The sequence below is a fragment of the Oncorhynchus clarkii genome, chromosome 5 (assembly GCF_045791955.1).
Source record: "Oncorhynchus clarkii lewisi isolate Uvic-CL-2024 chromosome 5, UVic_Ocla_1.0, whole genome shotgun sequence".
Classification (NCBI taxonomy): domain Eukaryota; kingdom Metazoa; phylum Chordata; class Actinopteri; order Salmoniformes; family Salmonidae; genus Oncorhynchus; species Oncorhynchus clarkii.
In genome coordinates this window covers 69,232,025-69,256,588 of record NC_092151.1, presented here as the reverse complement: position 1 = coordinate 69,256,588, position 24,564 = coordinate 69,232,025, and the positions used below count along the sequence as shown (strand labels likewise).

The window sequence follows — 24,564 nt, the reverse complement described above, 5'->3', positions numbered from 1 at the left end:
GAAACTGCCTAACTGTAAATAATTCCCCCATGCTCAGTCCTCTTGTCTCTGTGTGACATGGAGAGAACTTGTGGCTGCTTGGTTAAGTTAAGACATAGTCCCATGAACTTTTGAGTTGTTCTCATTACACCAAAGTAAGTCAGACAGAAAGACAGGCACAGGCAGGCAGACAGACAGACATTATGGTGTTAGATTTGAGCTGTTCAGTTAAAAAGACACAAGGTACAATAATGAATGTTGACACCTGACAACAACCAATAAAACAGTCACATTTCTATATACAATTCCTTGCAAAAATATTCATCCCCCTTGGCATTTTTCCTGTTTTTTTGCATTACAACCTGTAATTTAAATTGATTTTTATTTGGATTTCATGCAATGGAAATACACAAAATAGTCAAAATTGGTGAAGTGAAATGAAAAAAATTACTTGTTTCAAAAAAATGTAAAAAATTAAAAACAGAAAATTGGTGCGTGCATATCTATTCACCCCCTTTGCTACGAAGCCCCTAAATAAAATCTGGTGCAACCAATTACCTTAAGTCACATTATTAGTTAGATTGCACACAGGTGGACTTTATTTAAGTGTCACATGATCTGTCACATGACCTCAGTATATATACACCTGTTCTGAAAGGCCCCAGAGTCTGCAACACCACTAAGCAAGGGGCACCACCAAGCAAGCGGCACCATGAAGATAAAGGAGCTCTCCAAACAGGTCAGGGACAAAGTTGTGGAGAAGTACAGACCAGGGTTGGGTTATTAAAAAATATCAGAAACTTTGAACATCCCATGGAGCACCATTAAATCCATTATTAAAAAATGGAAAGATTATGGCACCACAACAAACCTGCCAAGAGAGGGCCACCCACCAAAACTCATGGACCAGGCAAGGAGGGCATTAATCAGAGAGGCAACAAAGACACCAAAGATAACCCTGAAGGAGCTGCAAAGCTCCACAGCAAAGATTGGAATATCTGTCCATAGGACCACTTTAAGCCGTACACTCCACAGAGCTGGGCTTTACGGAAGAGTGTCCGGAAAAAAGCCATTGCTTAAAGAAAATAATAAGCAAACACATTTGGTGTTTGCCAAAAGGCATGTGGGAAACTCTCCAAACATATGTAAGAAGGTACTCTGGTCAGAAGAGACAAATATGTATATTTTTGGCCATCAAGGAAAACGCTATGTCTGGCGCAAACCCAACACCTCTCATGACCCCGAGAACACCATCCCCACAGTGAAGCATGGTGGTGGCAGCATCATGCTGTGGGGATGTTTTTCATCAGCAGGGACTGAGAAACTGGTCAGAATTGAAGGAATGATGGATGGCTGTTTCAGTCTTCCAGAGATTTGAGACTGGGATGGAGGTTCACCTTCCAGTAGGACAGTGACCCTAAGCATACTGCTAAAGTAACACTAAGGGGAAACATTTAAAAGTCTCAGAATGGCCTAGTCAAAGCCCAGACCTCAATCCAATTGAGAATCTGTGGAATAACAAAAGATTGCTGTACACCAGAGGAACCTACCCAACTTGAAGGAGCTGGAGCAGTTTTGCCTTGAAGAATGAGCAAAAATCCCAGTGGCTAGAGGTGCCAAGCTTAAGACACACACCCCAAGAGACTTGCAGCTGTAATTGCTGCAAAAGGTGGCTCTACAAATTATTGACTTTAGGGGGTTGAATAGCTGCTAGCTCAAGTTTTCAGTTTTTTTTGTCTTAGTTGTTGTTTGTTTCACAATAAAATCTTCAAAGTGGTAGGCATGTTGTGTAAATCAAATGATACAACCCCCCCAGAATTGGGCTGCCTGTCTAAATGGTTGAGTCAACCGTTGCATCACTACCACCTATCACTATGTCTCTTGGAACCTGGCTTACAAACACTAGCCCACTCTAAGAAAAGTCACTGGAACTGCTGTTAACAGTAAGTAGGCCTAGTATTGACTATTTTATGCCTTTAGTCTTTAATGCCGAAATCCTGATGAAAGCTGTAACAGCACTTGCCATGCCACAGATAATCCTCAGTGATGACCTATTTGTAGCACCTGGCTGGTTTTGGATGGGTCTATGACAGATGAGAGGTTGTCTTTAATGACAACAAGTGAAGTGGACTAACAATTAAAACAAGTTTCTATTCTAAATATCTGTAGGCTATCTGTGATGTTTACTTTAATACCAGGAGCTTCGCTTGTTGAGCGGGAGGGCAGGAGCCCCGGACGTAAAAAGTAAGAAGGTAGATCAGGACGCTGGAACTAGAGTAAGCCTAAAGCTAAAACAAAAAAAAATGAAAATGAAAACAAACCTGATATAAGATGGCATAATAATAAAGTAATGCATAACCGGACTATGTAGGCTTACTAGGATTCATAAAATAAACTGCTTAATCAGAGAGGATGTGAACAGTTCAAACAAACATTTGTCCTTCAACCGGAAATTGCATCACATGTTGTGTCTGAATGCTCGGTCAGGTGACTTTTATTTTAAGGGTCCATAATAAACCATTTATAAATTGTCTGTGTTAATCATTACTCCCACATTTTTAAACCATTTACCAATAATTAGTCAAGTACTTTGCAGTCTCTAATCCAAAGTGAGTGCTATTTATACTTCTGAAATGTTTTCAATGACTTGTGTAATTTATCACAAAAACATTGGTAAACATTCCTGCAGTACATGATAAAATAATAAGCACACAACACAGATGTGTTTAAGGAAATATACACATGTGTGAATAACCTACTAACATTTACAAATGTGGGAGTAATGACAAATAAATGGCAAGAGACAATGATCGAGCAGCAGTAAGGGCTCTTCGGTACTGCACGGTACCAAGCTAGTCGGAAGTCTTCCAGTTTGGTGTGGCGCCATTTCCGTTCCAATTTTCTGGAAGCTAGCTTCAGAGCTCGGGTATTTTCTGTGTACCAGGAAGCTAGTTTCTTATGAGAAATGTTTTTAGTTTTTAGGGGTGCAACTGCATCTAGGGTATTGCGCAAGGTTAAATTGAAATTCCAAATTCCAACCCAGCGGGAAGTTGCTTTGACCTCCTCTGGTCTTATAAAAGATCCAATGTCACTGACTCTTTCTCTCTCTGGGAAAATGTACATTATTAAAATGGGAAAAAATTGCTCAAGCAAAAAATGTTGCTCTAGGACTGTCTGGGAGTTAGAAACTAAAAACTAGCTGTTGTTGGCAGAGAGGTTTGGAACTCTCTTAGTTATTTGTCTATTAACCAATTAGGATACTGCATGGTGAAGTCACCATGGAAAGCTGAAAATCCCATTCATGCAAACCTGCTGACTAGAAGGTCCTGTGTAGATTTAATTTTCAACGAGCAACTATCAGAAAATAAAATGGATCAAATGTTTTCACACTTTTAGAGTGTTAGATTAATCAGCTTTTGTACAATTAAGTTATAATGCCCGGGAAGCCGGTGTTTGGAGGATATATTGGCACCGGCTTCGAGGGCAATATCACTTTTATACAACGACTTACCAACATATTCAAATAATGATTGACATATTTTCATTAAAAATATACATTTTGATTAATTTATTCATAAAGACCTCACCACGCTAAAATTATCTGAGAGGTACCAAGACTATCATGACCTTTTGTTGTGTTTTATTCCACAGCAACATTTTTAGACCCCATCATAGCACTGAGACTGCACTTGTGTAGGTGGTAAATTACCTTTTAATGGCATCAGACCGAGGCTCTGCATCTGTCCTCGTGCTCCTAGACCTTAGTGCTGCTTTTGATACCATCGATCACCACATTCTTTTGGAGAGATTGGAAACCCAAATTGGTCTACACAGACAAGTTCTGGCCTGGTTTAGATCTTTTTTGTCGGAAAGATATCAGTTTGTCTCTGAATGGTTTGTCCTCTGACAAATCAACTGTAAATTTCAGTGTTCCTCAAGGTTCCGTTTTAGGACCACTTGTTTTCACTATATATTTTACCTCTTGGGGATGTCATTTGGAAACATAATATTAACTACCACTGCTATGCGGATGACACACAGCTGCACATTTCAATGAAACATGGTGAAGCCCCAAAATTGCCCTCGCTAGAAGCATGTGTTTCAGACATAAGGAAGTGGATGGCTGCAAACTTTCTACTTTTAAACTCGGACAAAAGAGAGATGCTTGTTCTAGGTCCCAAGAAACAAAGGGCTGCAAACTTTCTACTTTTAAACTCGGACAAAACAGAGATGCTTGTTCTAGGTCCCAAGAAACAAAGAGATCTTCTGTTGAATCTGACAATTAATCTTAATGGTTGTACAGTCGTCTCAAATAAAACTGTGAAGGACCTCGCCGTTACTCTGGACCCTGATCTCTCTTTTGAAGAACATATCAAGACCATTTCAAGGACAGCTTTTTTCCATCTACGTAACATTGCAAAAATCAGAAACTTTCTGTCCAAAAATGATGCAGAAAAATTAATCCATGCTTTTGTCACTTCTAGGTTAGACTACTGCAATGCTCTACTTTCCGGCTACCCAGATAAAGTTCAGTTAGTGCTAAATACGGCTGCTAGAATCCTGACCAGAACCAAAATATTTGATTATATTACTCCAGTGCTAGCCTCCCTACACTGGCTTCCTGTCAAAGCAAGGGCTGATTTCAAGGTTTTACTGCTAACCTACAAACATTACATGGGCTTGCTCCTACCTATCTCTCTGATTTGGTCCTGCCGTACATACCTACACGTACACTACGGTCACAAGACGCAGGCCTCCTAATTGTCCCTAGAATTTCTAAGCAAACAGCTGGAGGCAGGGCTTTCTCCTATAGAGCTCAATTTTTATGGAACGGTCTGCCTACCCATGTCAGAGACGCAAACTCGGTCTCAACCTTTAAGTCTTTACTGAAGACTCATCTCTTCAGTGGGTCATATGATTGAGTGTAGTCTTGCCCAGGAGTGGGAAGGTGAACGGAAAGGCTCTGGAGCAACGAACCGCCCTTGCTGTCTCTGCCTGACCGGTTCCCCTCTTTCCACTGGGATTCTCTGCCTCTAACCCTATTACAGGGGCTGAGTCACTGGCTTACTGGGGCTCTCTCATACCGTCCCTGGGAGGGGTGCGTCACCTGAGTGGGTTGAGTCACTGATGTGATCATCCCCCCCCCCCCCCCCCCGGGTTGTGCCGTGGCGGAGATCTTTGCGGGCTATACTCAGCCTTGTCTCAGGATGGTAAGTTGGAGGTTGAAGATATCCCTCCAGTGGTGTGGGGGCTGTGCTTTGGCAAAGTGGGTGGGGTTATATCCTTCCTGTTTGGCCCTGTCCGGGGTGTCCTCGGATGGGGCCACAGTGTCTCCTGACCCCTCCTGTCTCAGCCTCCAGTATTTATGCTGCAGTAGTTTATGTGTCGGGGGGCTAGGGTCAGTTCGTTATATCTGGAGTACTTTTCCTGTCCTATTCGGTGTCCTGTGTGAATTTAAGTGTGCTCTCTCTAATTCTCTCTTTCTCTCTTTCTTTCTCTCTCTCTGAGAACCTGAGCCCTAGGACCATGCCTCAGGACTACCTGACATGATGACTCCTTGCTGTCCCCAGTCCACCTGGCCGTGCTGCTGCTCCAGTTTCAACTGTTCTGCCTTATTATTATTGGACCATGCTGGTCATTTATGAACAATTGAACATCTTGGCCATGTTCTGTTATAATCTCCACCCGGCCACCCCACAAAGCCCGGCACTTTGAGATATCAGCTGATGTACGAAGGACTAGGACGAAGGACTATATAAATACATTTGATTTGATTTTGATTTGATTTGAGGTAGGATGTGTGGTTGGTCTTATTTATGCATCCGTGGTGGACTCAAGATCAAGGTCGAATTTTGGGCTTGATGAAGGTGGATGGAAAATATTGATTGTGCTAAATTCTGATTACGTTTGCAACGTGACATATACACTTTTATTATTGCTTTACGATGCAGACGTTTATAATTGGATTACATTTGATTACTTGACACACAGGGTAGTTAACTCAAACACAATTGTCATGAATAACAGTCTTACAAACATACGTAGACTGATTCAACACAATGTATATGATGCACAATACTTTAGTCCACACAGCAGAGAAAATACAGGCCAAATATGATGTCACAGGGTTACATTTCTCTCAGAGAATCTCAATTGGCATGCCTATTGAATTGCAGTAAACGTTTTTTTAAAAGGGCATAAATTCTCTTAAAAACATTTAAATTGACATTGTAATTGTCAAAATGAAAGCATGATGCAATGAACATAAATGGTGCTGAGGGGAGGGGCTATTACATTACGACATCATCAGCTTTAGCCCTGCCACAGATTTTTACCAAAGAGGCTGTTGACACATGATAGAAATATCAGAAGAAACAAAATCCCACATTTCAAATTTCCTGTCTGCAGCTCATGAGTAATTTTTCAGAGGCATAAAAAAAACATTCACTCAGACACGACACCTCAATAAACTTTCCGCCAAAGAACAAAATGAATCCTCTTTCATCATCCACTACATCCATGTCACCCCACTCTGTCTTCAGGTGTTATCAAACGGAGGGCAGATCCGGAAACTTTCATCCACAACTACAGTATTGGCCAAGGTTTTTGTAAAGGATGAAATCATTTTGTGGACTGAGGAAGTTGTAAGACAGGGTATCCTTGTTACATTTTCAAATGAAGGACTCTCACTAGACTCTCAGTTGACACAATGGTATGACTGGATACACTCCACCCTTAGATTGCAGGCTCTTCCTTTGGCTTTCTGTCAATATACTATGTTCATTGTATAAGAAAACAAGCCAGAATCACCCATGCTGACCTAATAGGCTGTCAGCAATGTTACATTTTATGTTGAGCATGTACTGTACTTTTCTATCACAGCATTTCATAAATAAACTCGAGGAACAGAGGTAGAGAAGGGCTTTACAAGGAGGGGAAGCAGGGGATGAGAAAGACTACACGGATTGTAACAAAATGTCTGAGATGCCTGAGAAGTAGGCCGTCCATCTTCTGGTGCAGCCTGGAACACGTATACTGAGCTGTACAGCGACGGGAACATTGTGTCTGAGGGTATCTGAGGATACTGCCTGACTTTAAATAATTCCCCCATGCTCAGTCCTCTTGTCTCTGTATGACATTCTCCCATGAAATGTTGAGCTGTTCTCATTACACCAGAGAAAGTCAGACAGAAAACAGACAGGCAGGCAGACAGACAGACCATATGGTGTTAGATTTGAGCTGTTCAGTTAAAAAGACACTGAAGTACATTCATGAATGTTGACACCTGACAATAAACAATTAAACACTCACATTTCTAGATATTTCAGAAGGACATTTAAGAAGCTCTGATTGGACATTGTTAGCCAGGGAAAGCATGGTAAAGGGCCATTGCACCTGCTCTAGCAAGGTTAATGCAGTATAATTAACAAACTTCTCCCTGCACACACACGTGTCTCAGGCATCTATTTCATCTGTATTGCTGACGCGTTGCAGATTACGTGATAGAAATGTAAATGTAATTTCCGATTGAGCCGACATATGCAGTGCTTACCGTGATTGCGCTCTCCGCTAAACACGGGAACAATGCTTTTAAATTTCAATCACGATGTAATCCGGAACATTTGCGATACGGATTGAATAGAGACATTATTCTAAAAACGGAAAACATGTACTGGAGTACTCCAGATATTGTGTCCAAAATGATTTAACTTTGTTTAACAACATGGAAATATGTATACTTTGAGATACTGCATAAATAGAGCAATGCAGGTTGAACTGAATTGAGATCAAAGTCAAAGAAAACTAATGTTCACAACTAAGTGTGGTATGTGATTCCAGCAGGTGCCATATCAGGGTTGTAGTTAAATCACCAATATTGAAGTCCAGGTTTTCAAGACTCATGGAGATGTTCAAATTCATGTCATTACAATTATGAGCAAATGTTTGTATAACATCAATACCTGGGTGTCCTCATATACTCACTCACCTTTGATCAAGCATATGCATGTTCAGTTGTAGGGTAACGTGGGGTAAATAGCCCCCTCGGGGTAACTGCCACCCCCGACATAATTCTCACAGAAACCACTTTATGACACCAAGGTTTCTTTCCCTTTCTGCAACGACTCTTGCTCAACTAAACTTTATCTGTCTCATCCAAAAAATGTAGGTCACTCTACCAAAACGATTCTGAGATAATTTAATCTAATATTTTTAAATGTATAAAAATGTATCGAACCCCCCAGGCCCCCACCCCCTCCATTGGGGCAACTTCTAGGCAATGGTACCTGATTTAGCATCTTCTAAATCATCTACAAGTAACTTCATTGAGTTAGTCATTTTTTTATACTTTAGGATGATTTGGACATGATTTGGCACAAAAATGATTTCGCTGAACCTTGCATCAATATTACAAATGCCATTTTGTTTCAATATTTCATTTATTTAATTAGAACAAGATACAGAGACTTCACTTTAAGAGTTAATTACTAAACATTTTCAAAATAAAATGTATAAAACACAATCTTCAGGGGCCAACGTACCCCACTTATTTTGTCATTAAATAACCACTTATTTCCCTTCATAGTTTCTCTTCATGACCATCATCCACATACCACATTTTTACCAAACTTTTTTCAGCAATTGGACATTGTCTTAGTTAACCCACATTAACCTAGTGTAGATTAAAAGAGGTGCAGGTATCTGCCTTGAAAAGAACAAGTTCTTGACTTTAGAGAGGCAGCCCAACTGGTATTTTTTTCACTTCACCAGATCAGTTCTGAAAAAGATCTGATATGAAAAAATCTTATATGATTGCTTACCTAACCTTACAAGAAATCCCGCTATGCCCTGCAACAAACCATCAAACAGGCAAAGCGTCAATACAGGGCTAAGATTGAATCATACTACACCGGCTCTGACACTCGTCGGATGTGGCAGGGCTTGCAAACTATTACAGACAACAAAGGGAAGCACAGCCGCGTGCTGTCCAGTGACACGAGCCTACCAGACGAGCTAAATCACTTCTATGCTCGCTTCGAGGCAAGCAACACTGAAACATGAATGAGAGCATCAGCTGTTCCGGACGACTGTGTGATCACGCTCTCTGTAGCCGGCGTGAGTAAGACCTTTAAACAGGTCAACATACATAAGGCTGCTCGGCCAGACAGATTACCAGGACATGTGCTCCGGGCATGTGCTGACCAACTGGCAGGTGTCTTCACTGACATTTTCAACATGTCCCTGAGTCTGTAATACCAACATGCTTCAAGCAGACTACCATAGTCCCTGTGCCCAAGAACACAAAGGCAACCTGTCTAAATGACTACAGACCCGTAGCACTCATGTCCGTAGCCATGAAGTGCTTTGAAAGGCTGGTAATGGCTCACATTAACACCATTATCACAGAAACCCTAGACCCACTCCAATTTGCATACCGCCCAAACAGATCCACAGATGACGCAATCTCTATTGCACTCCACACTGCCCTTTCCCACCCGGACAAAAGGAACACCTATGTGAGAATGCTATTCATTGAATACAGCTCAGCTTTCAACACCATAGTACCCTCAAAGCTCATCACTAATCTAAGGAACCTGGGACTAAACACCTCCCTCTGCAACTGTATCCTGGACTTCCTGACGGGCCACCCCCATGTGGTGAGGGTAGGTAGCAACACATCTGCAACGCTGATCCTCAACACTGGAGCTCCCCAGGGGTGCGTGCTCAGTCCCCTCCTGTACTCCCTGTTCACCCACGACTGCATGGCCAGGCACGACTCCAACACCATCATTAAGTTTTCAGACGACACAACAGTGGTAGGTCTGATCACCGACAACGACGAGACAGCCTATAGGATGGAGGTCAGAGACCTGGCCGGGTGCCAGAATAACAACCTATCCCTCAACGTAACCAAGACTAAGGAGATGATTGTGGACTACAGGAAAAGGAGCACCGAGCACGTCCCCATTCTCATCGACGGGGCTGTAGTGGAGCAGGTTGAGAGCTTCAAATTCCTTGGTGTCCACATCAACAACAAATAAGAATGGTCCAAACACACCAAGACAGTCGTGAAGAGGGCGTGACAAAGCCTATTCCCCTCAGGAAACTAAAAAGATTTGGCATGGGTCCTGAGATCCTCAAAAGGTTCTACATCTGCAACCTGCATCCTGACCGGTTGCATCACTGCCTGGTACGGCAATTGCTCGGCCTCCGACCGCAAGGCACTACAGAGGGTAGTGCGTACGGTCCAGTACATCACTGGGGCAAAGATGCCTGCCATCCAGGACCTCTATACCAGGCGGTGTCAGAGGAAGGCCCTAAAAATTGTCAAAGACCCCAGCCTCCCCAGTCATAGACTGTTCTCTCTACTACCGCATGGCAAGCTGTACCGGTGTGCCAAGTCTAGGACAAAAAGGTTTTTACCCCCAAGCCATAAGACTCGTGAACGGGTAACCAAATGGTTACCCAGACTATTTGCATTGTGTGCCCCCCCCAACCCCTCTTTTACGCTGCTGCTACTCTTTGTTTATCTTATATGCATAGTCACTTTAACTATACATTCATGTACATACTACCTCAATTGGCCCGACCAACCAGTGCTCCCGCACATTGGCTAACCGGGCTATCTGCATTGTGTCCCTCCACCCGCCAACCCCTCTTTTTACGCTACTGCTACTCTCTGTTCATCATATATGCATAGTCACTTTAACCATACCTACATGTACATACTACCTCAATAAGCCCGACTAACCGGTGTCTGTATATAGCCTGCATAAACCACTTAGAATGAATTTGTTGGCATCCTAGAATCAAGCATTACTCATAAAACTTATCCCGAAAAATAAAATACTGTCAAAAATGAAAAAGGTATTGTGATATATGTTGGCCTTATCGCACAGCCCTAGTAATATTTGACCTCAACTATTTCAGTGTAAGATTCCGTAAGTAAAAAATAGGAAGACTCTTCATTTATACAGCGGTTATAGAACACAGGAGGACAACAGGCTGAACAAGTTAAAAAATAAGATACTACTTATTTATGATATGAAAAATGCTCATGAAAGCCATGGATCTTCACACGCAAACTTAAGTCACTGAAGACAAACAGATGCCTTACATTATAAATAAAATGGGTTTGGAGGGAGGAGGCTGTTAACTTTATTTTGAAGTTTCCAAAGAGAACAAACCACCAATAATGCAAAGTACATTGTCTATTGGCAGAGTCAGTTGCACAGGGTCACATAGAAGTGTATGTTTAATTGTAGTGACTCCCTTGTACTCGAAAAAGGGGGGCATCATGATTGAAGTGTAGCTGATTTGCTGTTGAACCTCCATTTGTAACCAACAATTCAAACGTAAATGTGACACAAACTATTTCCCCACAGTCATTCAAATCTGGAACATACATAAGGATTGGTATAGGTCAACTCCTCGGTATGGTTTTCCCAACTCTCAGAGAATATTGCATTGCACTTTTTACAGGATATTCAATCTATTTCACAAAATATGCTGCTGTGCTATAGGTAGTAGAAAGTTCTGCAATAGTTTTATTTACAAAACATTGCTTAAGTACATAGGAATTATCTAATGTTATAAAAGGCTTGCAAGAAATGGCCCAGGGATGAGAAAGCAAATAGATCAAACAGTGCTGGTAAATGAAAGAATGGTTTTCAGAGGCAATAGTGTTTGATGTTGTGAAATACTCCATAATGGGAAATGACAAACACTTATCAAACAGGATTTGAGCAGCTCTTTGACAGGAGCATCTGTGCCCTTGGTCAAAACCATGTGCGATAAACAACTCTCTGTTTGTTCCCCTCTCAGTCTCAAGGCAGATTCTCTTGCCTGCTAGCAAATGTCGAAGTCAGGTGGTGATATAATTAGTTATTAATCGCTGCCAACAAGTAGAAATGTCACCATTTCCAAAGTGGACGATAGTCTCTAATTATTTCCTATTACCATGAAAGGAAAATGCCAAATATGTTTGTGATTTGTACAGATAAGAGGAAAATATACCATTGACACCTCCATGACACACAGCCCCAACAGACCACAGAAAGCACAGCAGTGAAAATCAATTTAATTACTCATCTTTCATATCTGTCACTTTAAAACAACAACTGAAACAGTCAAAACCTGCAAAAAAATAAACCATTAGACATTGTTGATTGCTTTAAAAGGCCAATTAGTACATAAAGAGCTAAAATTAGTGAAAGCATGCAAATACTACGATAGAATATGACAGACTGTCCTCTATTCTGTTGAGCATGGGAATCAGAAAAGAAAATGTACACAAAAATGTTTTCCTATGATCAGGAAGTGTGAGAGTGACTGCTATGACATTATTTCAGGTCTCAAACAGGGAAAATGATATAACTGTCCAGATTGTTTTAGAATGACAAATGGCTTTATTACATCTTTACAGATCACCACTGTAGGTTGTATATGGATGACATTGAAGGTCTTGTGTTTGGATTTGGCACCTTGTAAGATACCTTATAAAATGCAGCAGCTAAAATGATGGGATGCCATTATCACTTGTATTAGTAAGCTATAATAAAGCATTATTTACAGAAAAATTCACAGAAATGCCACCCACTTGTCATTTACAAATGCAACAAACATGGGTGTGGTTGGTAGCTGCTTTGTCTAAATTAGTTTAACATTGGTATTCTGTAGTATATGATTTTCAGGTTCTTAATAAATACCAGACAGAGGTATTTTTTACTTCATTCAAAGCAAAGGAGTTGACAATGTCAGATAAAAACAATAAGTTATATCCTTTTTCTAAAGTATTTATAAAATTAAATACTTTGATACTGAAGCCTAACTAGCTGCATTTTATTTTTCCTTACACGCTGACTGAGAAAATGTAAGGGAGGACACCTCTACCAGCAATGACATTTGCTCCTCTTTCAGTGTTCAACAATCAAATTTGAAGTTCATAAAATGTACAACAAGTAAGGAGGAGTGACAGGTGTACATGATCGATGGAAATACAGTATGCCAGAAAAGAATGGCACTGTCTAAAGCCTTTGTACTTTTTCCTAGCAGGTAGCAACTGAGAAACCTTCCCCTGATACTTTTTATATTACATTATAGTTTGATGGGATAATGTATCTGGGACTTCTGTTATTTGTCAAAAATGATACACGGTGTATACAAAACAAATTGTGACTCGCATTAAGCTGAATGTCTGTGGTATAACCAATGTGAAAACAGTAAGTGTAGGTTTGGTGTGTACATTACCCTTCAGCATTAAGCTGAATGTCTGTGGTATAACCAATGTGAAAACAGTAAGTGTAGGTTTGGTTTGTACAGTACCCTTCAGAAGAGTCATTTGTTTTTCCATATTGTTGGTTGTATTCATTTGGTTACTTAAGCCATGTAAAAGTCCACTGTCTGAGATTTTGTTTTCAGTCTAGGTCTAGGACACACAAAGTCCTATACAGCAAAGGAACCCAACAGTGTGTGACAGACCAACAGACAAGTGAGTGACTACAGGCTTGTTTGAAGTTCAGTTCAGTCAAGCATTCTTTAACTGTGAGTGTCTACTCTGCAATATAATCAAATCAGCCTATTGAACAAACATAACGGGGGGAAAAAAGAGTTGCAGCAATGCTAATTCAGCTTATTAAAATCATTTATTGTGCTCCAGAAGAGTAATTACTATTTAACCAGAAAGAAAGACAAGTGACAAATAATCTACAATACAACTGCCATACCCACTCACATAGCGCCCTTTTCACAGACATTTTGAAAGAGCGATCACCCTTTGATAGATCTTCATAGATCTCAAAGATGTTGAGAAGCGTTTTATATAAAATGGCACTCGTTGCATTACATTCATTCACAATGCTTGACCCTCCTCTGTCCAGGACTGGGTAACACAGGTTAGGCATGAGCCACATGGTAACATTATAGCTTCAGGTACTCCCTCCCCCTTCTTTCTCTTACCTTCTAGAAGTCCTGCATGAAAATTTGGAAAAGCTCTCTTTCACCACTGGCTCATACAATTTTAACACCACTCTGAGGGAGCATGATGGAGAGAGAGTACAGTGAGCAGCAACTATCCATATTCATACCTAATTGAAAATGGGGGGTGCACAGAGTGAGCTGTTATGGGAGGGAAGGAGGATGGGAGAGGAGAGTAGTACAGGTTGGCTCATTTCTAACTCTGTTTACAATCCAGGGAGGGGGGGGGGGGGGGGGGGGAGCTGGCTTATGCGTGCTAAAGTAAGTGCTTCTTTAGCATTCTCCTCACCTGCTAACTCTCCAATGTTACTTGATCATTTATCTGTAGTGCAATTACATGTTTAATTCGCAATTACATGTTTAACTGTCATTTCTCCAGCCTTGTTAAGAGGTCACAGCACTGTAATACAGACTGGTGAAACTGCTTGGGTGTTAGTTTTGGGACACGTGAAGGTTTTGTTATAATTTATGTTCACCTCCCCCAAAAAAGCTACACCTTGTCTACAGCTCATTGTTTGGAAGTGTATGTTTTTACTTTGAATGACTGTAGAGCGGCAGTAAGTAAAGGAGGTGGAGCGAATGTCCAGGCTTTTGTTATTTTATTACACAGGAAAATGGGAGTGGTATAATGTTTCTTACTATTTTATGTCTTACTTATGAGTCTTCTCTTACTAATGTATTTGTCGTGTCCACTCTCTGCTTGAGTACAGTAGGCCTTTTGTCTGTTTAGAGAGAACTATTTTCCCCTCAGCGTCTTCCTCCTTTAAGCTATTCACTCTGGTTTGTATTTGTATGACACATTATTACTCCCCTTGCCTGCGCTAGCTGGCAGAGGGAAGTTGCACTCTAGCACTGCGATGGCAGGAACACTCACTGGGGCTAGCGGGACAGTGATGGTAACATGCAGACAAGCATGTACAATGTGACACCAAGGCATGTGTAAACCATGCTAAAGAAAAAGGAGAACTAAAAGTCCAGAAACTCTGATATGATACAGTACAGCATCTTCAGTAGAAAATAAAAAAACAGAGGCAAATGGCATTTACTCTGTGAGAGACAAGGGTGATAGCAAACCGGTTCTACTGCAGTGAGCAAGAATCTGACTGATCACTGTTCCCTGCCTGGGAGAGGTGTACCATGGGAGTTCCTGAATCTCTCTCTCTCTTTCTCTCTCTCTGTTGAGTTGCAGGGACGACAGGATGAGAGGAACCCCTAATCAACCATGTCAGCGGAGGGCCTCCTCGCTTCAATTACACATTTATACGCATTAATCTTTAAACAGCGCTACGGAACATACTCTATGAAAGGATAATAGGAGGAAAGAAAATCTATGCAGCCAAGAGGTTCTACTATTTCCTAGTCTTCACCTTCCCTTCTTCATAGCCCTGGGCACGCTTTGTGCTCAGGAATCATTCATACGCACCCCCCCCCCCCCCCCCAAAACAAATCAACAGTGCAGGTAATTACTTTTCTACATTAAAGTGGTCTTGAACTAGTCAAGAGTGGTGATAAGAAACCCAATATGTATAATAGCAAAGAACATTGATCCAAACTAAAAGAGTACAATGAAAGGTCCCTCCATTGGGATCCCAAACAGCGAGTGATTCACCACTATCAAAAAGTTGTACCAACACAAATTGTACAAAACTAGTCCTTATACCCATGTTCATTCAAGCTATTGTGTATGTACTGTAGTTACCATAAGCCAACCCTCCCCTGCTGTCCCCAATTATGACCCATGACCTTCACCCATGTGACCATTCCCAAAGTCCTATGGATTTGTGACCTAATCAGTAGTGTTCCTTCAAACCAATCCAATGGGGATGAAAAGTATTCTTAATTATGACTTAATCAGCAGAACAGCCATCAAGCAGATAAATTGTCATGCGCGTCGTGCTAAAAATATCCAGTATCCTTTGTCCTCCAGCTCTCGGTATAGACAGCACTTGTGTGATGAAGCTGTATCTGTCAGAAAGCCAGTGGATCCCCCTTTTTTTGTTCTGCTGGCAGATTTGCGGTATTGACGCCCAAGAAGGACTTAAACAGCATTGGTGCTTTGTGTACATATCTAGATATGTAAATAGGTTCTATACAATAAAACTGTTCCCCAAAAATAAATTGATGAAAAGAATCCAAGACATTTAAAAAATGTCTACATTGTGCATATTCTTTAAGAGTTTTCCCCCTCTCTCTAGATAGTTTGTCATATCTTACACTGCCTCTACTTGTAGAGTAACACATGCCTAAATTGGTTAAGCGGCATCTCATCTTGGCTCCAGAAAGAGTAATCTACAGTTTGATGCCTCAGGAAAACAATATGTTTTCTTTCATTTACAAAGCGGCCCTGCTACTCCTCTGAGGCTCCACTGAGGTTTCTCTCTTTTCCATGATAACAGGATCAAGCAATCGCATATAAAATTCCGAAGGCGATATCTATAGCTGGAAAAGTTGACCTTGTTCTGTTTCAATACCAGAAATAAAAATGATCCTTCTCTTTATTCATTTTTTCATTTGAAATATTTTTGCACTTTTAATCATATCTTCTTTTATATAAAATGAACATTTTCTCCAGTCCCAGCAACATTCCTATATTCCTTTCATATATTCACAGGAGTAGAAGTTATTCCACATCCGTTTGATTCAGGCTGGGTGTGAGCTCTGGCGTGTGCTGTGTGTGTCAGCGTCCGTCCGTCCGGCTATACCCTGGTGGTGGAGTGTGAGTGTGGGTGAGGCAGGGTGTTGTTCTGTCCACTACTGGGGAAGGTGTTGAAGTTGTGCAAGGACTGGCGGCCCTGCATGGTGTTGGGGATCATGGTGATCGTGTTTGGGGTCATGAGGGGGATGTCGTCAGGAGAGCGTCGCATGGCTAGCGTGTAGTCTGGCGGGCAGGCAGTTCTCAGAACCACCTTGTGTGGGTGCATGGCGTCACACTCGTGGTCCAGATCCGTGTGCTTCATCTGCAGGGACATGATCTCCTCCTCCTGCGTGTGCGCCAGGTCGTTGGTCGTGTTGCGCTGGGGGCTGCAGCGCCGGTGAACGTCGTGCCGCCGCTTGTCCTTCTTGTAGTAGAGTGCTGCAAAGGCCAGGATGTTGAGGAAGAGCAGCGAGGCGCCCACGGCAATGGTGACGCTCAGCTCTGTGGAGTAGTCCCTCTGGTCCACCAGAAAGGGCTGGTTCTGACTGTCCTGGGTCTCGGTGGGGAAGGGAGTGGGGTTAGGCCTCTTGGTGTTGACAGGGATCTTCTTTGGTGTCCTCGGGGTGACCTCTGGTGGGGGGACCTTGGTGGTGGTGGAGATGATCTGGGTGACCTCGTTCAGGCTGTGGAGGTGGGGCACCAGCTCCAGCCACAGGTTAACCTTGTTGGCTCGGTAGTGCTCCTTGACTCGGGGCTTCAGGCCGATGTGGAGGTACAGCTGGTCCTTCTGGTTGTAGCGCGTCCATGCCACCTCCTCGAAGCGGTTAGGCTTGGTGTGGATGAACTTGGTATCCTGGGGGACTGGCTGGTTTGGGTCACTGCAAGAGAAAGGGGGAACTTAGTATGAGTAAAGCATCACTACACAGCATGAGGAATGGAGGCTACTTCCAGCAGAACGAGCACCATTGCCTGGGAATGGCATATAGAGCCATCATAAACTGGCAATGCAATGTGAAGCATAAATTCCATATGTGCCCTGTGTTAAATGTTAATTTACTGTTATATACAGTACCGGACAAAAGTTTGGACACACCTACTCATTCAAGTGTTTTTCTTTATTTTTACTATTTTCTACATTGTAGACTTATAATGAAGACATCACTATGAAATAACACATATGGAATCATGTAGTAACCAAAAAAGTGTTAAACAAATCAAAATATATTTCATATTTGAGATTCTTAAAAGTAGCCACCCTTTGCCTTGATGACAGCTTTGCCCACTCTTGGCATTCTCTCAACCAGCTTCACCTGTAATGCTTTTCCAACCGTTTTGAATGAGGGCCCACATATGCTGAGCATGTCACACCCTGATCTGTTTCACCTGTCTTTGTGCTTGTCTCCACCCCCTCCAGGTGTAGCCCACCTTCTTCATTATCCCCAGTGTATTTTACCTCCGTTTGTCTGTTGCCAGTTCGTCTTGTCAAGCCTACCAGCATGTTTTTCCGTGCTCCTGTTTTCCTAGTTCTCCTGGTTCTGACACGTTCTGCCTGCCCTGACACCCAGCCCTGACCACTCAGCCTGCCTTGACCTTGAGCCTGCCTGCCACCACTGTACCTTTCGGACTCTGACCCGGTTTATGAACTTCTGCCTGTCCCCGACCTGCCCATTGCCTGCCCCTTGTATTAAAAAAAATATCAGAGACTCGAACCATCTGCCTATCCTGTCTGCATCTCGCCCTGTGTCGTTATAGTACGAACTGATCCAGCAGACCCGGACCGGCTCCACAACGCTGTCTCCTTGCAGGGAGCCACCATTGAAAAACATCGCCCCCGAAGAACCCTGATGCCTGTATGCCTGAGAGGATCCGAAGTCACCCGAGTCCCCTTGGGAATCATCGGCAACAAGCGAATGGTTTTCTACAGTGCGTACGCAACAGGGCAGAGCTAGATTGTCGCTTCAGAAACAACTAGAGAGGCTTAACTCCAACAGTTTCCTGTATTGTGGTGCTACAGGGAATTACAAATATACCTATCCAGTAAAAGACCAGACTCATCAGCTAGGTAAGAGTACCGTGGTGAGCTATACTAGGAGTTTTCTAACTCACATTACTCGTATTCTCTTCCATGTTATCCTGCGGTGGGGTGACCGGTCTAAATCTCTCCGGGTAATCATTGACACTGGAGCTGATGAGAATTTTATGGATGTTACTCTGGTATCGGAGCTGGGTGTCTCCTCACAACCACTCTCCGTTCCCATGGATGCCAGAGCACTGGACGGACGCAACATAGGCAGTGTCACTCATTTTGTCGGGCAATCCCAATGATCAGCTTCTTCTCATTGAATCTCCCAATGTTCCTGTTGTTTAAGGATTTTCATGGCTCCAGAGGTTCATCCAAGATGGCATAGCAGTTCAGACGTCTTTTGTCCTCATCTTGTCGTGTCCCGTATATATATATTTAAAAACATTTTCACATACCTTTTTATATATATATTTTTTTATTTTCCATAAACTCATCTTCAAAACATTCTCCTGCAACCCGCCTCACCAATTTATATTTATAAAAAAGTATTATTTACCTCAAATCTGTAATCCTCCAAGAAGCTAGCCAGAAACTAGCCAGAAGCTAGCCAGAAGCTAGCCAGAAGCTAATCCAGAAGCTAATCAGAAGCTAATCAGAAGCTAGTTAGCTTCTTTACTGGCTAATCGTTAGTATTCAGCTAACCACGGTTTGTGGTCATCAGCTATCCTTTAGCTCGAAAATCTATCGCCAGTTTTGTTTGGAACGGAACATACCGGACCAATTTTTCTCTCCATGTCCCTGGATTTCAACCGCTAACTCTGGACATTCATACCCGGATCTCACAGCTAGCTAGCTGCTATCCGTGTGACTATCGGCTTTCGTCGATTCCGGAGCAAACATCAATTATTCCGGAGCTAGCCAGCTGAAGAATTCCATCAATCACTCCTGGGCTACAATTACCTATCCGGACCCGTTTTACTGCCTACGCGGAGCCCCACCGGGCCTTCACAACTGGACTGCCGACGTTATCTACCCGAAGGAGTTTTCCGGCTGGCTCCTCCGTCGCGCTGAACGCCCATCTGCGGCCCGCTAACCGTTAGCTGTCTTATCGGCTGCTATCTGAATAGACAATCGGACAATTTATTTATTTATTTTTATTTTTTTTATTTATTTTTTTTTTCTTCTTGGGCCTCTATAACTATATCTATTGTTTTTTTTGTTGTTGTGTGATTTGGATTAATCCCCTCTACCACACGGAACCCCACTAATCTACTGACGGAACGCAAGAGGTGGCTAATAACAGACCTCCATCCTATGCTAGCTTGCTACCGATGGCCTGGCTAGCTGTCTAAATCGCCGTGACCCCCAAACAACCTCTCTACTCACTGGACCCTTTTGATCACTCGACTAAGCATGCCTCTCCTTAATGTCAATATGCCTTGTCCATTGCTGTTCTGGTTAGTGTTTATTGGCTTATTTCACTGTAGAGCCTATAGTCCTGCTCACTATACCTTATCCAACCTATTAGTTCCACCACCCACCCACACATGCAATGACATCTCCTGGTTTCAATGATGTTTCTAGAGACAATATCTCTCTCTTCACTCAATACCTAGGTTTACCTCCACTGTATTCACATCCTACCATACCTTTGTCTGTACATTATACCTTGATGCTATTTTATCGCCCCCATTAACCTCCTTTTACTCTCTGTTCCAGACGTTCTAGATGACCAATTCTTATTGCTTTTAGCCGTACCCTTATTTTACTCCTCCTCTGTTCCTCTGGCGATGTAGAGGTGAATCCAGGCCCTGCAGGGCCTAGCTCCACTCCTATTCCCCAGGCGCTCTCTTTTGACGACTTCTGTAACCGTAATAGCCTTGGTTTCATGCATGTTAACATTACAAGCCTCCTCCCTAAGTTTGTTCTATTCACTGCTTTAGCACACTCTGCCAACCCGGATGTTCTAGCTGTGTCTGAATCCTGGCTTAGGAAGACCACCAAAAATTCTGACATTTTAATCCCAAACTACAACATTTTCAGACAAGATAGAACTGCCAAAGGGGGCGGTGTTGCAATCTACTGCAAAGATAGCCTGCAGAGTTCTGTCCTACTATCCAGGTCTGTACCCAAACAATTTGAACTTCTACTTTTAAAAATCCACCTCTCTAAAACCAAGTCTCTCACCGTTGCCGCCTGCTATAGACCACCCTCTGCCCCCAGCTGTGCTCTGGACACCATATGTGAACTGATTGCCCCCATCTATCTTCAGAGCTCGTGCTGCTAGGCGACCTAAACTGGAACATGCTTAACACCCAAGCCACCCTACAATATATTTTTCAAGCAGTCTCTATGGGGGTGCCACAGGGTTCAATTATTGGACCGACTCTCTTCTCTGTATACATCAATGAGGTCGCTCTTGCTGCTGGTGAGTCTCTGATCCACCTCTACGCAGACGACACCATTCTGTATACTTCTGGCCCTTCTTTGGTCACTGTGGTAACAACCCTCCAGGCAAGCTTCAATGCCATACAACTCTCCTTCCGTGGGCTCCAATTGCTCTTAAATACAAGTAAAACTAAATGCATGCTCTTCAACCGATCGCTAGCTGCACCTGCCCGCCTGTCCAACATCACTACTCTGGACGGCTCTGACTTAGAATACGTGGACAACTACAAATACTTAGGTGTCTGTTTAGACTGTAAACTCTCCTTCCAGACCCATATCAAACATCTCCAATCCAAAGTTAAATCTAGAATTGGCTTCCTATTTCGCAACAAAGCATCCTTCACTCATGCTGCCAAACATACCCATGTAAAACTGACCATCCTACCAATCCTCGACTTTGGCGATGTCATTTACAAAATAGCCTCCAATACCCTACTCAACAAATTGGATGCAGTCTATCACAGTGCAATCCGTTTTGTCACCAAAGCCCCATATTCTACCCACCATTGCGACCTATACGCTCTCTTTGGCTGGCCCTCCCTTCATTCTCGTCGCCAAACCCACTAACTCCATGTCATCTACAAGACCCTGCTAGGTAAAGTCCCCCCTTATCTCAGCTCGCTGGTCACCATAGCATCTCCCACCTGTAGCACACGCTCCAGCAGGTATATCTCTCTAGTCACCCCAAAACCAATTCTTTCTTTGGCCGCCTCTCCTTCCAGTTCTCTGCTGCCAATGACTGGAACGAACTACAAAAATCTCTGAAACTGGAAACACTTATCTCCCTCACTAGCTTTAAGCACCAACTGTCAGAGCAGCTCACAGATTACTGCACCTGTACATAGCCCACCTTTAATTTAGCCCAAACAACTACCTCTTTCCCTACTGTATTTAATTTATTTATTTATTTTGCTCCTTTGCACCCCATTATTTTTATTTTTACTTTGCACATTCTTCCATTGCAAATCTACCATTCCAGTGTTTAACTTGCTATTTGTATTTACTTTGCCACCATGGCCTTTTTTTGCCTTTACCTCCCTTATCTCACCTCATTTGCTCACATCGTATATAGACTTGTTTATACTGTATTATTGACTGTATGTTTGTTTTACTCCATTTGTAACTCTGTGTCGTTGTATGTGTCGAACTGCTTTGCTTTATCTTGGCCAGGTCACAATTGTAAATGAGAACTTGTTCTCAACTTGCCTACCTGGTTAAATAAAGGTGAAATAAAAAAATAAAGAGGCACAACCCCGTTATTAACTGGCCCACTGGTTCTATCCTTGGTTGGAGCCCGTTCTGCACTCACTTCACCCAAGATGCCGTTTACCTGGTCTCCAGCTGTTGACAGGGCGTTTTTGGACCTCAAGGCTCATTTTACTACAGCCCCCCATCCTCATCCATCCAGATCCATCCCGTCAGTTCGTGGTTGAGGTCGACGCTTCTGACGTTGGAGTGGGGGCCGTCCTGTCCCAGCGTTATGCCCAGGACCAAAAGCTACATCTCTGTGCTTTCCTGTCCCATCGTCTCAACCCTGCTGAGAGAAACTATGAAGTAGAAAATTGGGAACTTCTGGCAATCAAGATGGCTTTGGAGTAGTGGAGGCAATGGCTGGAAGGGGCGGAACATCCATTTTTGGTGTGGACCGATCATAAGAATCTAGAATATATCCGCACCGCCAAGCGCCTTAATTCTAGGCAGGTCTGTTGGGCCCTGTTATTCACCAGGTTCAACTTCACCATTTCCTAAAGGCCAGGGTCCAAGAATGTGAAGCCGGACGCTCTCTCTCAACTGTATCGCTCCGCTGCCACACCGCCTGACTCTGAAACCATCCTCCCTACCTCATATCTGGCAGCTACAGTTGTCTGTGGAATCGAGAGCCTGGGTAGCAAGGCACCCCTGGGAGGGGCCCGGCTAACTGAATATTTGTCCCTGATTCGGCCCAAGCTCATGTTCTGGAATGGGCTCATTCCTCAAAGCTCACCTGCCATCCCAGCTCCCGTCGAACCCTGGCCTTCCTCCGATAACGCTTCTGGTGGCCCACTATTGTTCCTGACGTCTCAGCCTTCGTTGCCGCATGCACGATATGTACTCAGAACGGCAAGCTCCACGGCAAGCTCAAGACCTGGAGACTGCGCTTAGGTGCCTCATCTCAACCAACACCTGGAGTCAGCAACTTGTGTGGCTGGAGTAAGCCCGGAACACTCTTCCTTGCACAGCCACTGGGTTTTCGACCTTTGAATGCTCCATGGGATATCAGTCTCCGCTCTTCCCAGAGCAAAAAGAAGAGGTCAACATACCCCATACCCCAAATGTTCGTCTGCCGCTGTCGGCGTATCTGGACGAGAGCTCAGTGTGCTCTTCTCAAGGCCACCTCCAGGTATCGTCGACAAGCGGACTGCCACTAGACTCTGGCTCTCCGCTATCGTCTCGGGCAGAAGGTATGGCTGTCTACGCGGGACCTGCCCCTCTGGGTGGAGTCCAGTAAACTTTCCCCCTGCTTTATTGGTCCTTTAACCATCTCCTTAGTTCCACTGCTGTTAGTCTTCTGTTGCCCCGTATACATCCCTCTTTTCACTTGTCGAGGATTAAGCCCTTGTGTCACTGTCCTTTGTCTCCTGTTTCCAGGCCCACCTCTCCTCCGTCTCATCGAGGGCCATCCGGCATACACAGTGAGACGCCTCCTGAAGGTTCGACCTTGGGGAAGGGGTCCCAGTACCTGGTTGACTGGGATGGTTATGGCCCAGAAGAGAGGTGCTGGGTCCCCGCTAAGGACATCCTGGTCCCGGCCGACAATGTCAACTTTCACCGCCAGCACCCCGGTCAACCAGGTAGGAGCCCCCAAGGGGGGGGGGGGGGGGGGGGGGGGGGGGTGTACTGTCACACCCTGATCTGTTTCACCTGTCTTTAAGCTTGTCTCCACCCCCCTCCAGGTGTTGCCCATCTTTCTCATTATCCCCAGTGTATTTTTACCTGTATTCTCTGTATTGCCACTTCGTCTTGTCAAGCTTACCAGCGTGTTTCTCCGTGCTCCTGTTTTCCTAGTCTCTGTTTATCTAGGGCTTCCTGCCCTGACACTGAGCCCGCTTGCCTAACCATTCAGCCTGCCTTGACCTTGAGCCTGCCCCCACTGTACTTTTCGGACGCTGACCTGGTTTATGAACTTCTGCCTGTCCCCGATCTGCTCAATGCCTGCCCCTTGTATTTCATTAAATATCAGTGACTCAAACCATCTCCCTCTTGTGTCTGCATCTGGGTCTCACCCTGTGTCATTATAGAGCGCTTGTTGGCTGCTTTCCTTCACTCTGTGGTCCAACTCATCCCAAACCATCTCAATTGGGGTGAGGTCAGGTGATTGTGGAGGCCAGGTCATCTGATGCAGCAATCCATCACTCTCCTTCTTGGTCAAATAGCCATTACACAGCCTGGAGGTGTGTTCGGTCATTGTTTTGTTGAAAAACAAATGATAGTCCTACTAAGAGCAAACCAGATGTGATAGCGTATC

The 24,564-nt window shown here is 43.5% G+C and overlaps 1 protein-coding gene across 1 annotated transcript in view; it reads right to left on the bottom strand.

Moving 5' to 3' along the window:
* Nucleotides 1–16,455: 16,455 nt before the first annotated feature.
* The window catches only part of LOC139409332 (neuroligin-1-like), a 270,255-nt gene continuing 262,146 nt past the window's right edge, over nt 16,456–24,564 (bottom strand). Inside the window, exon 7 of the mRNA XM_071154310.1 lies at nt 16,456–17,466. Within this exon, the coding sequence (XP_071010411.1) occupies nt 16,650–17,466 (817 nt within the window). The 3' untranslated portion in view covers nt 16,456–16,649. The remainder of the gene's footprint in view (nt 17,467–24,564) is intronic.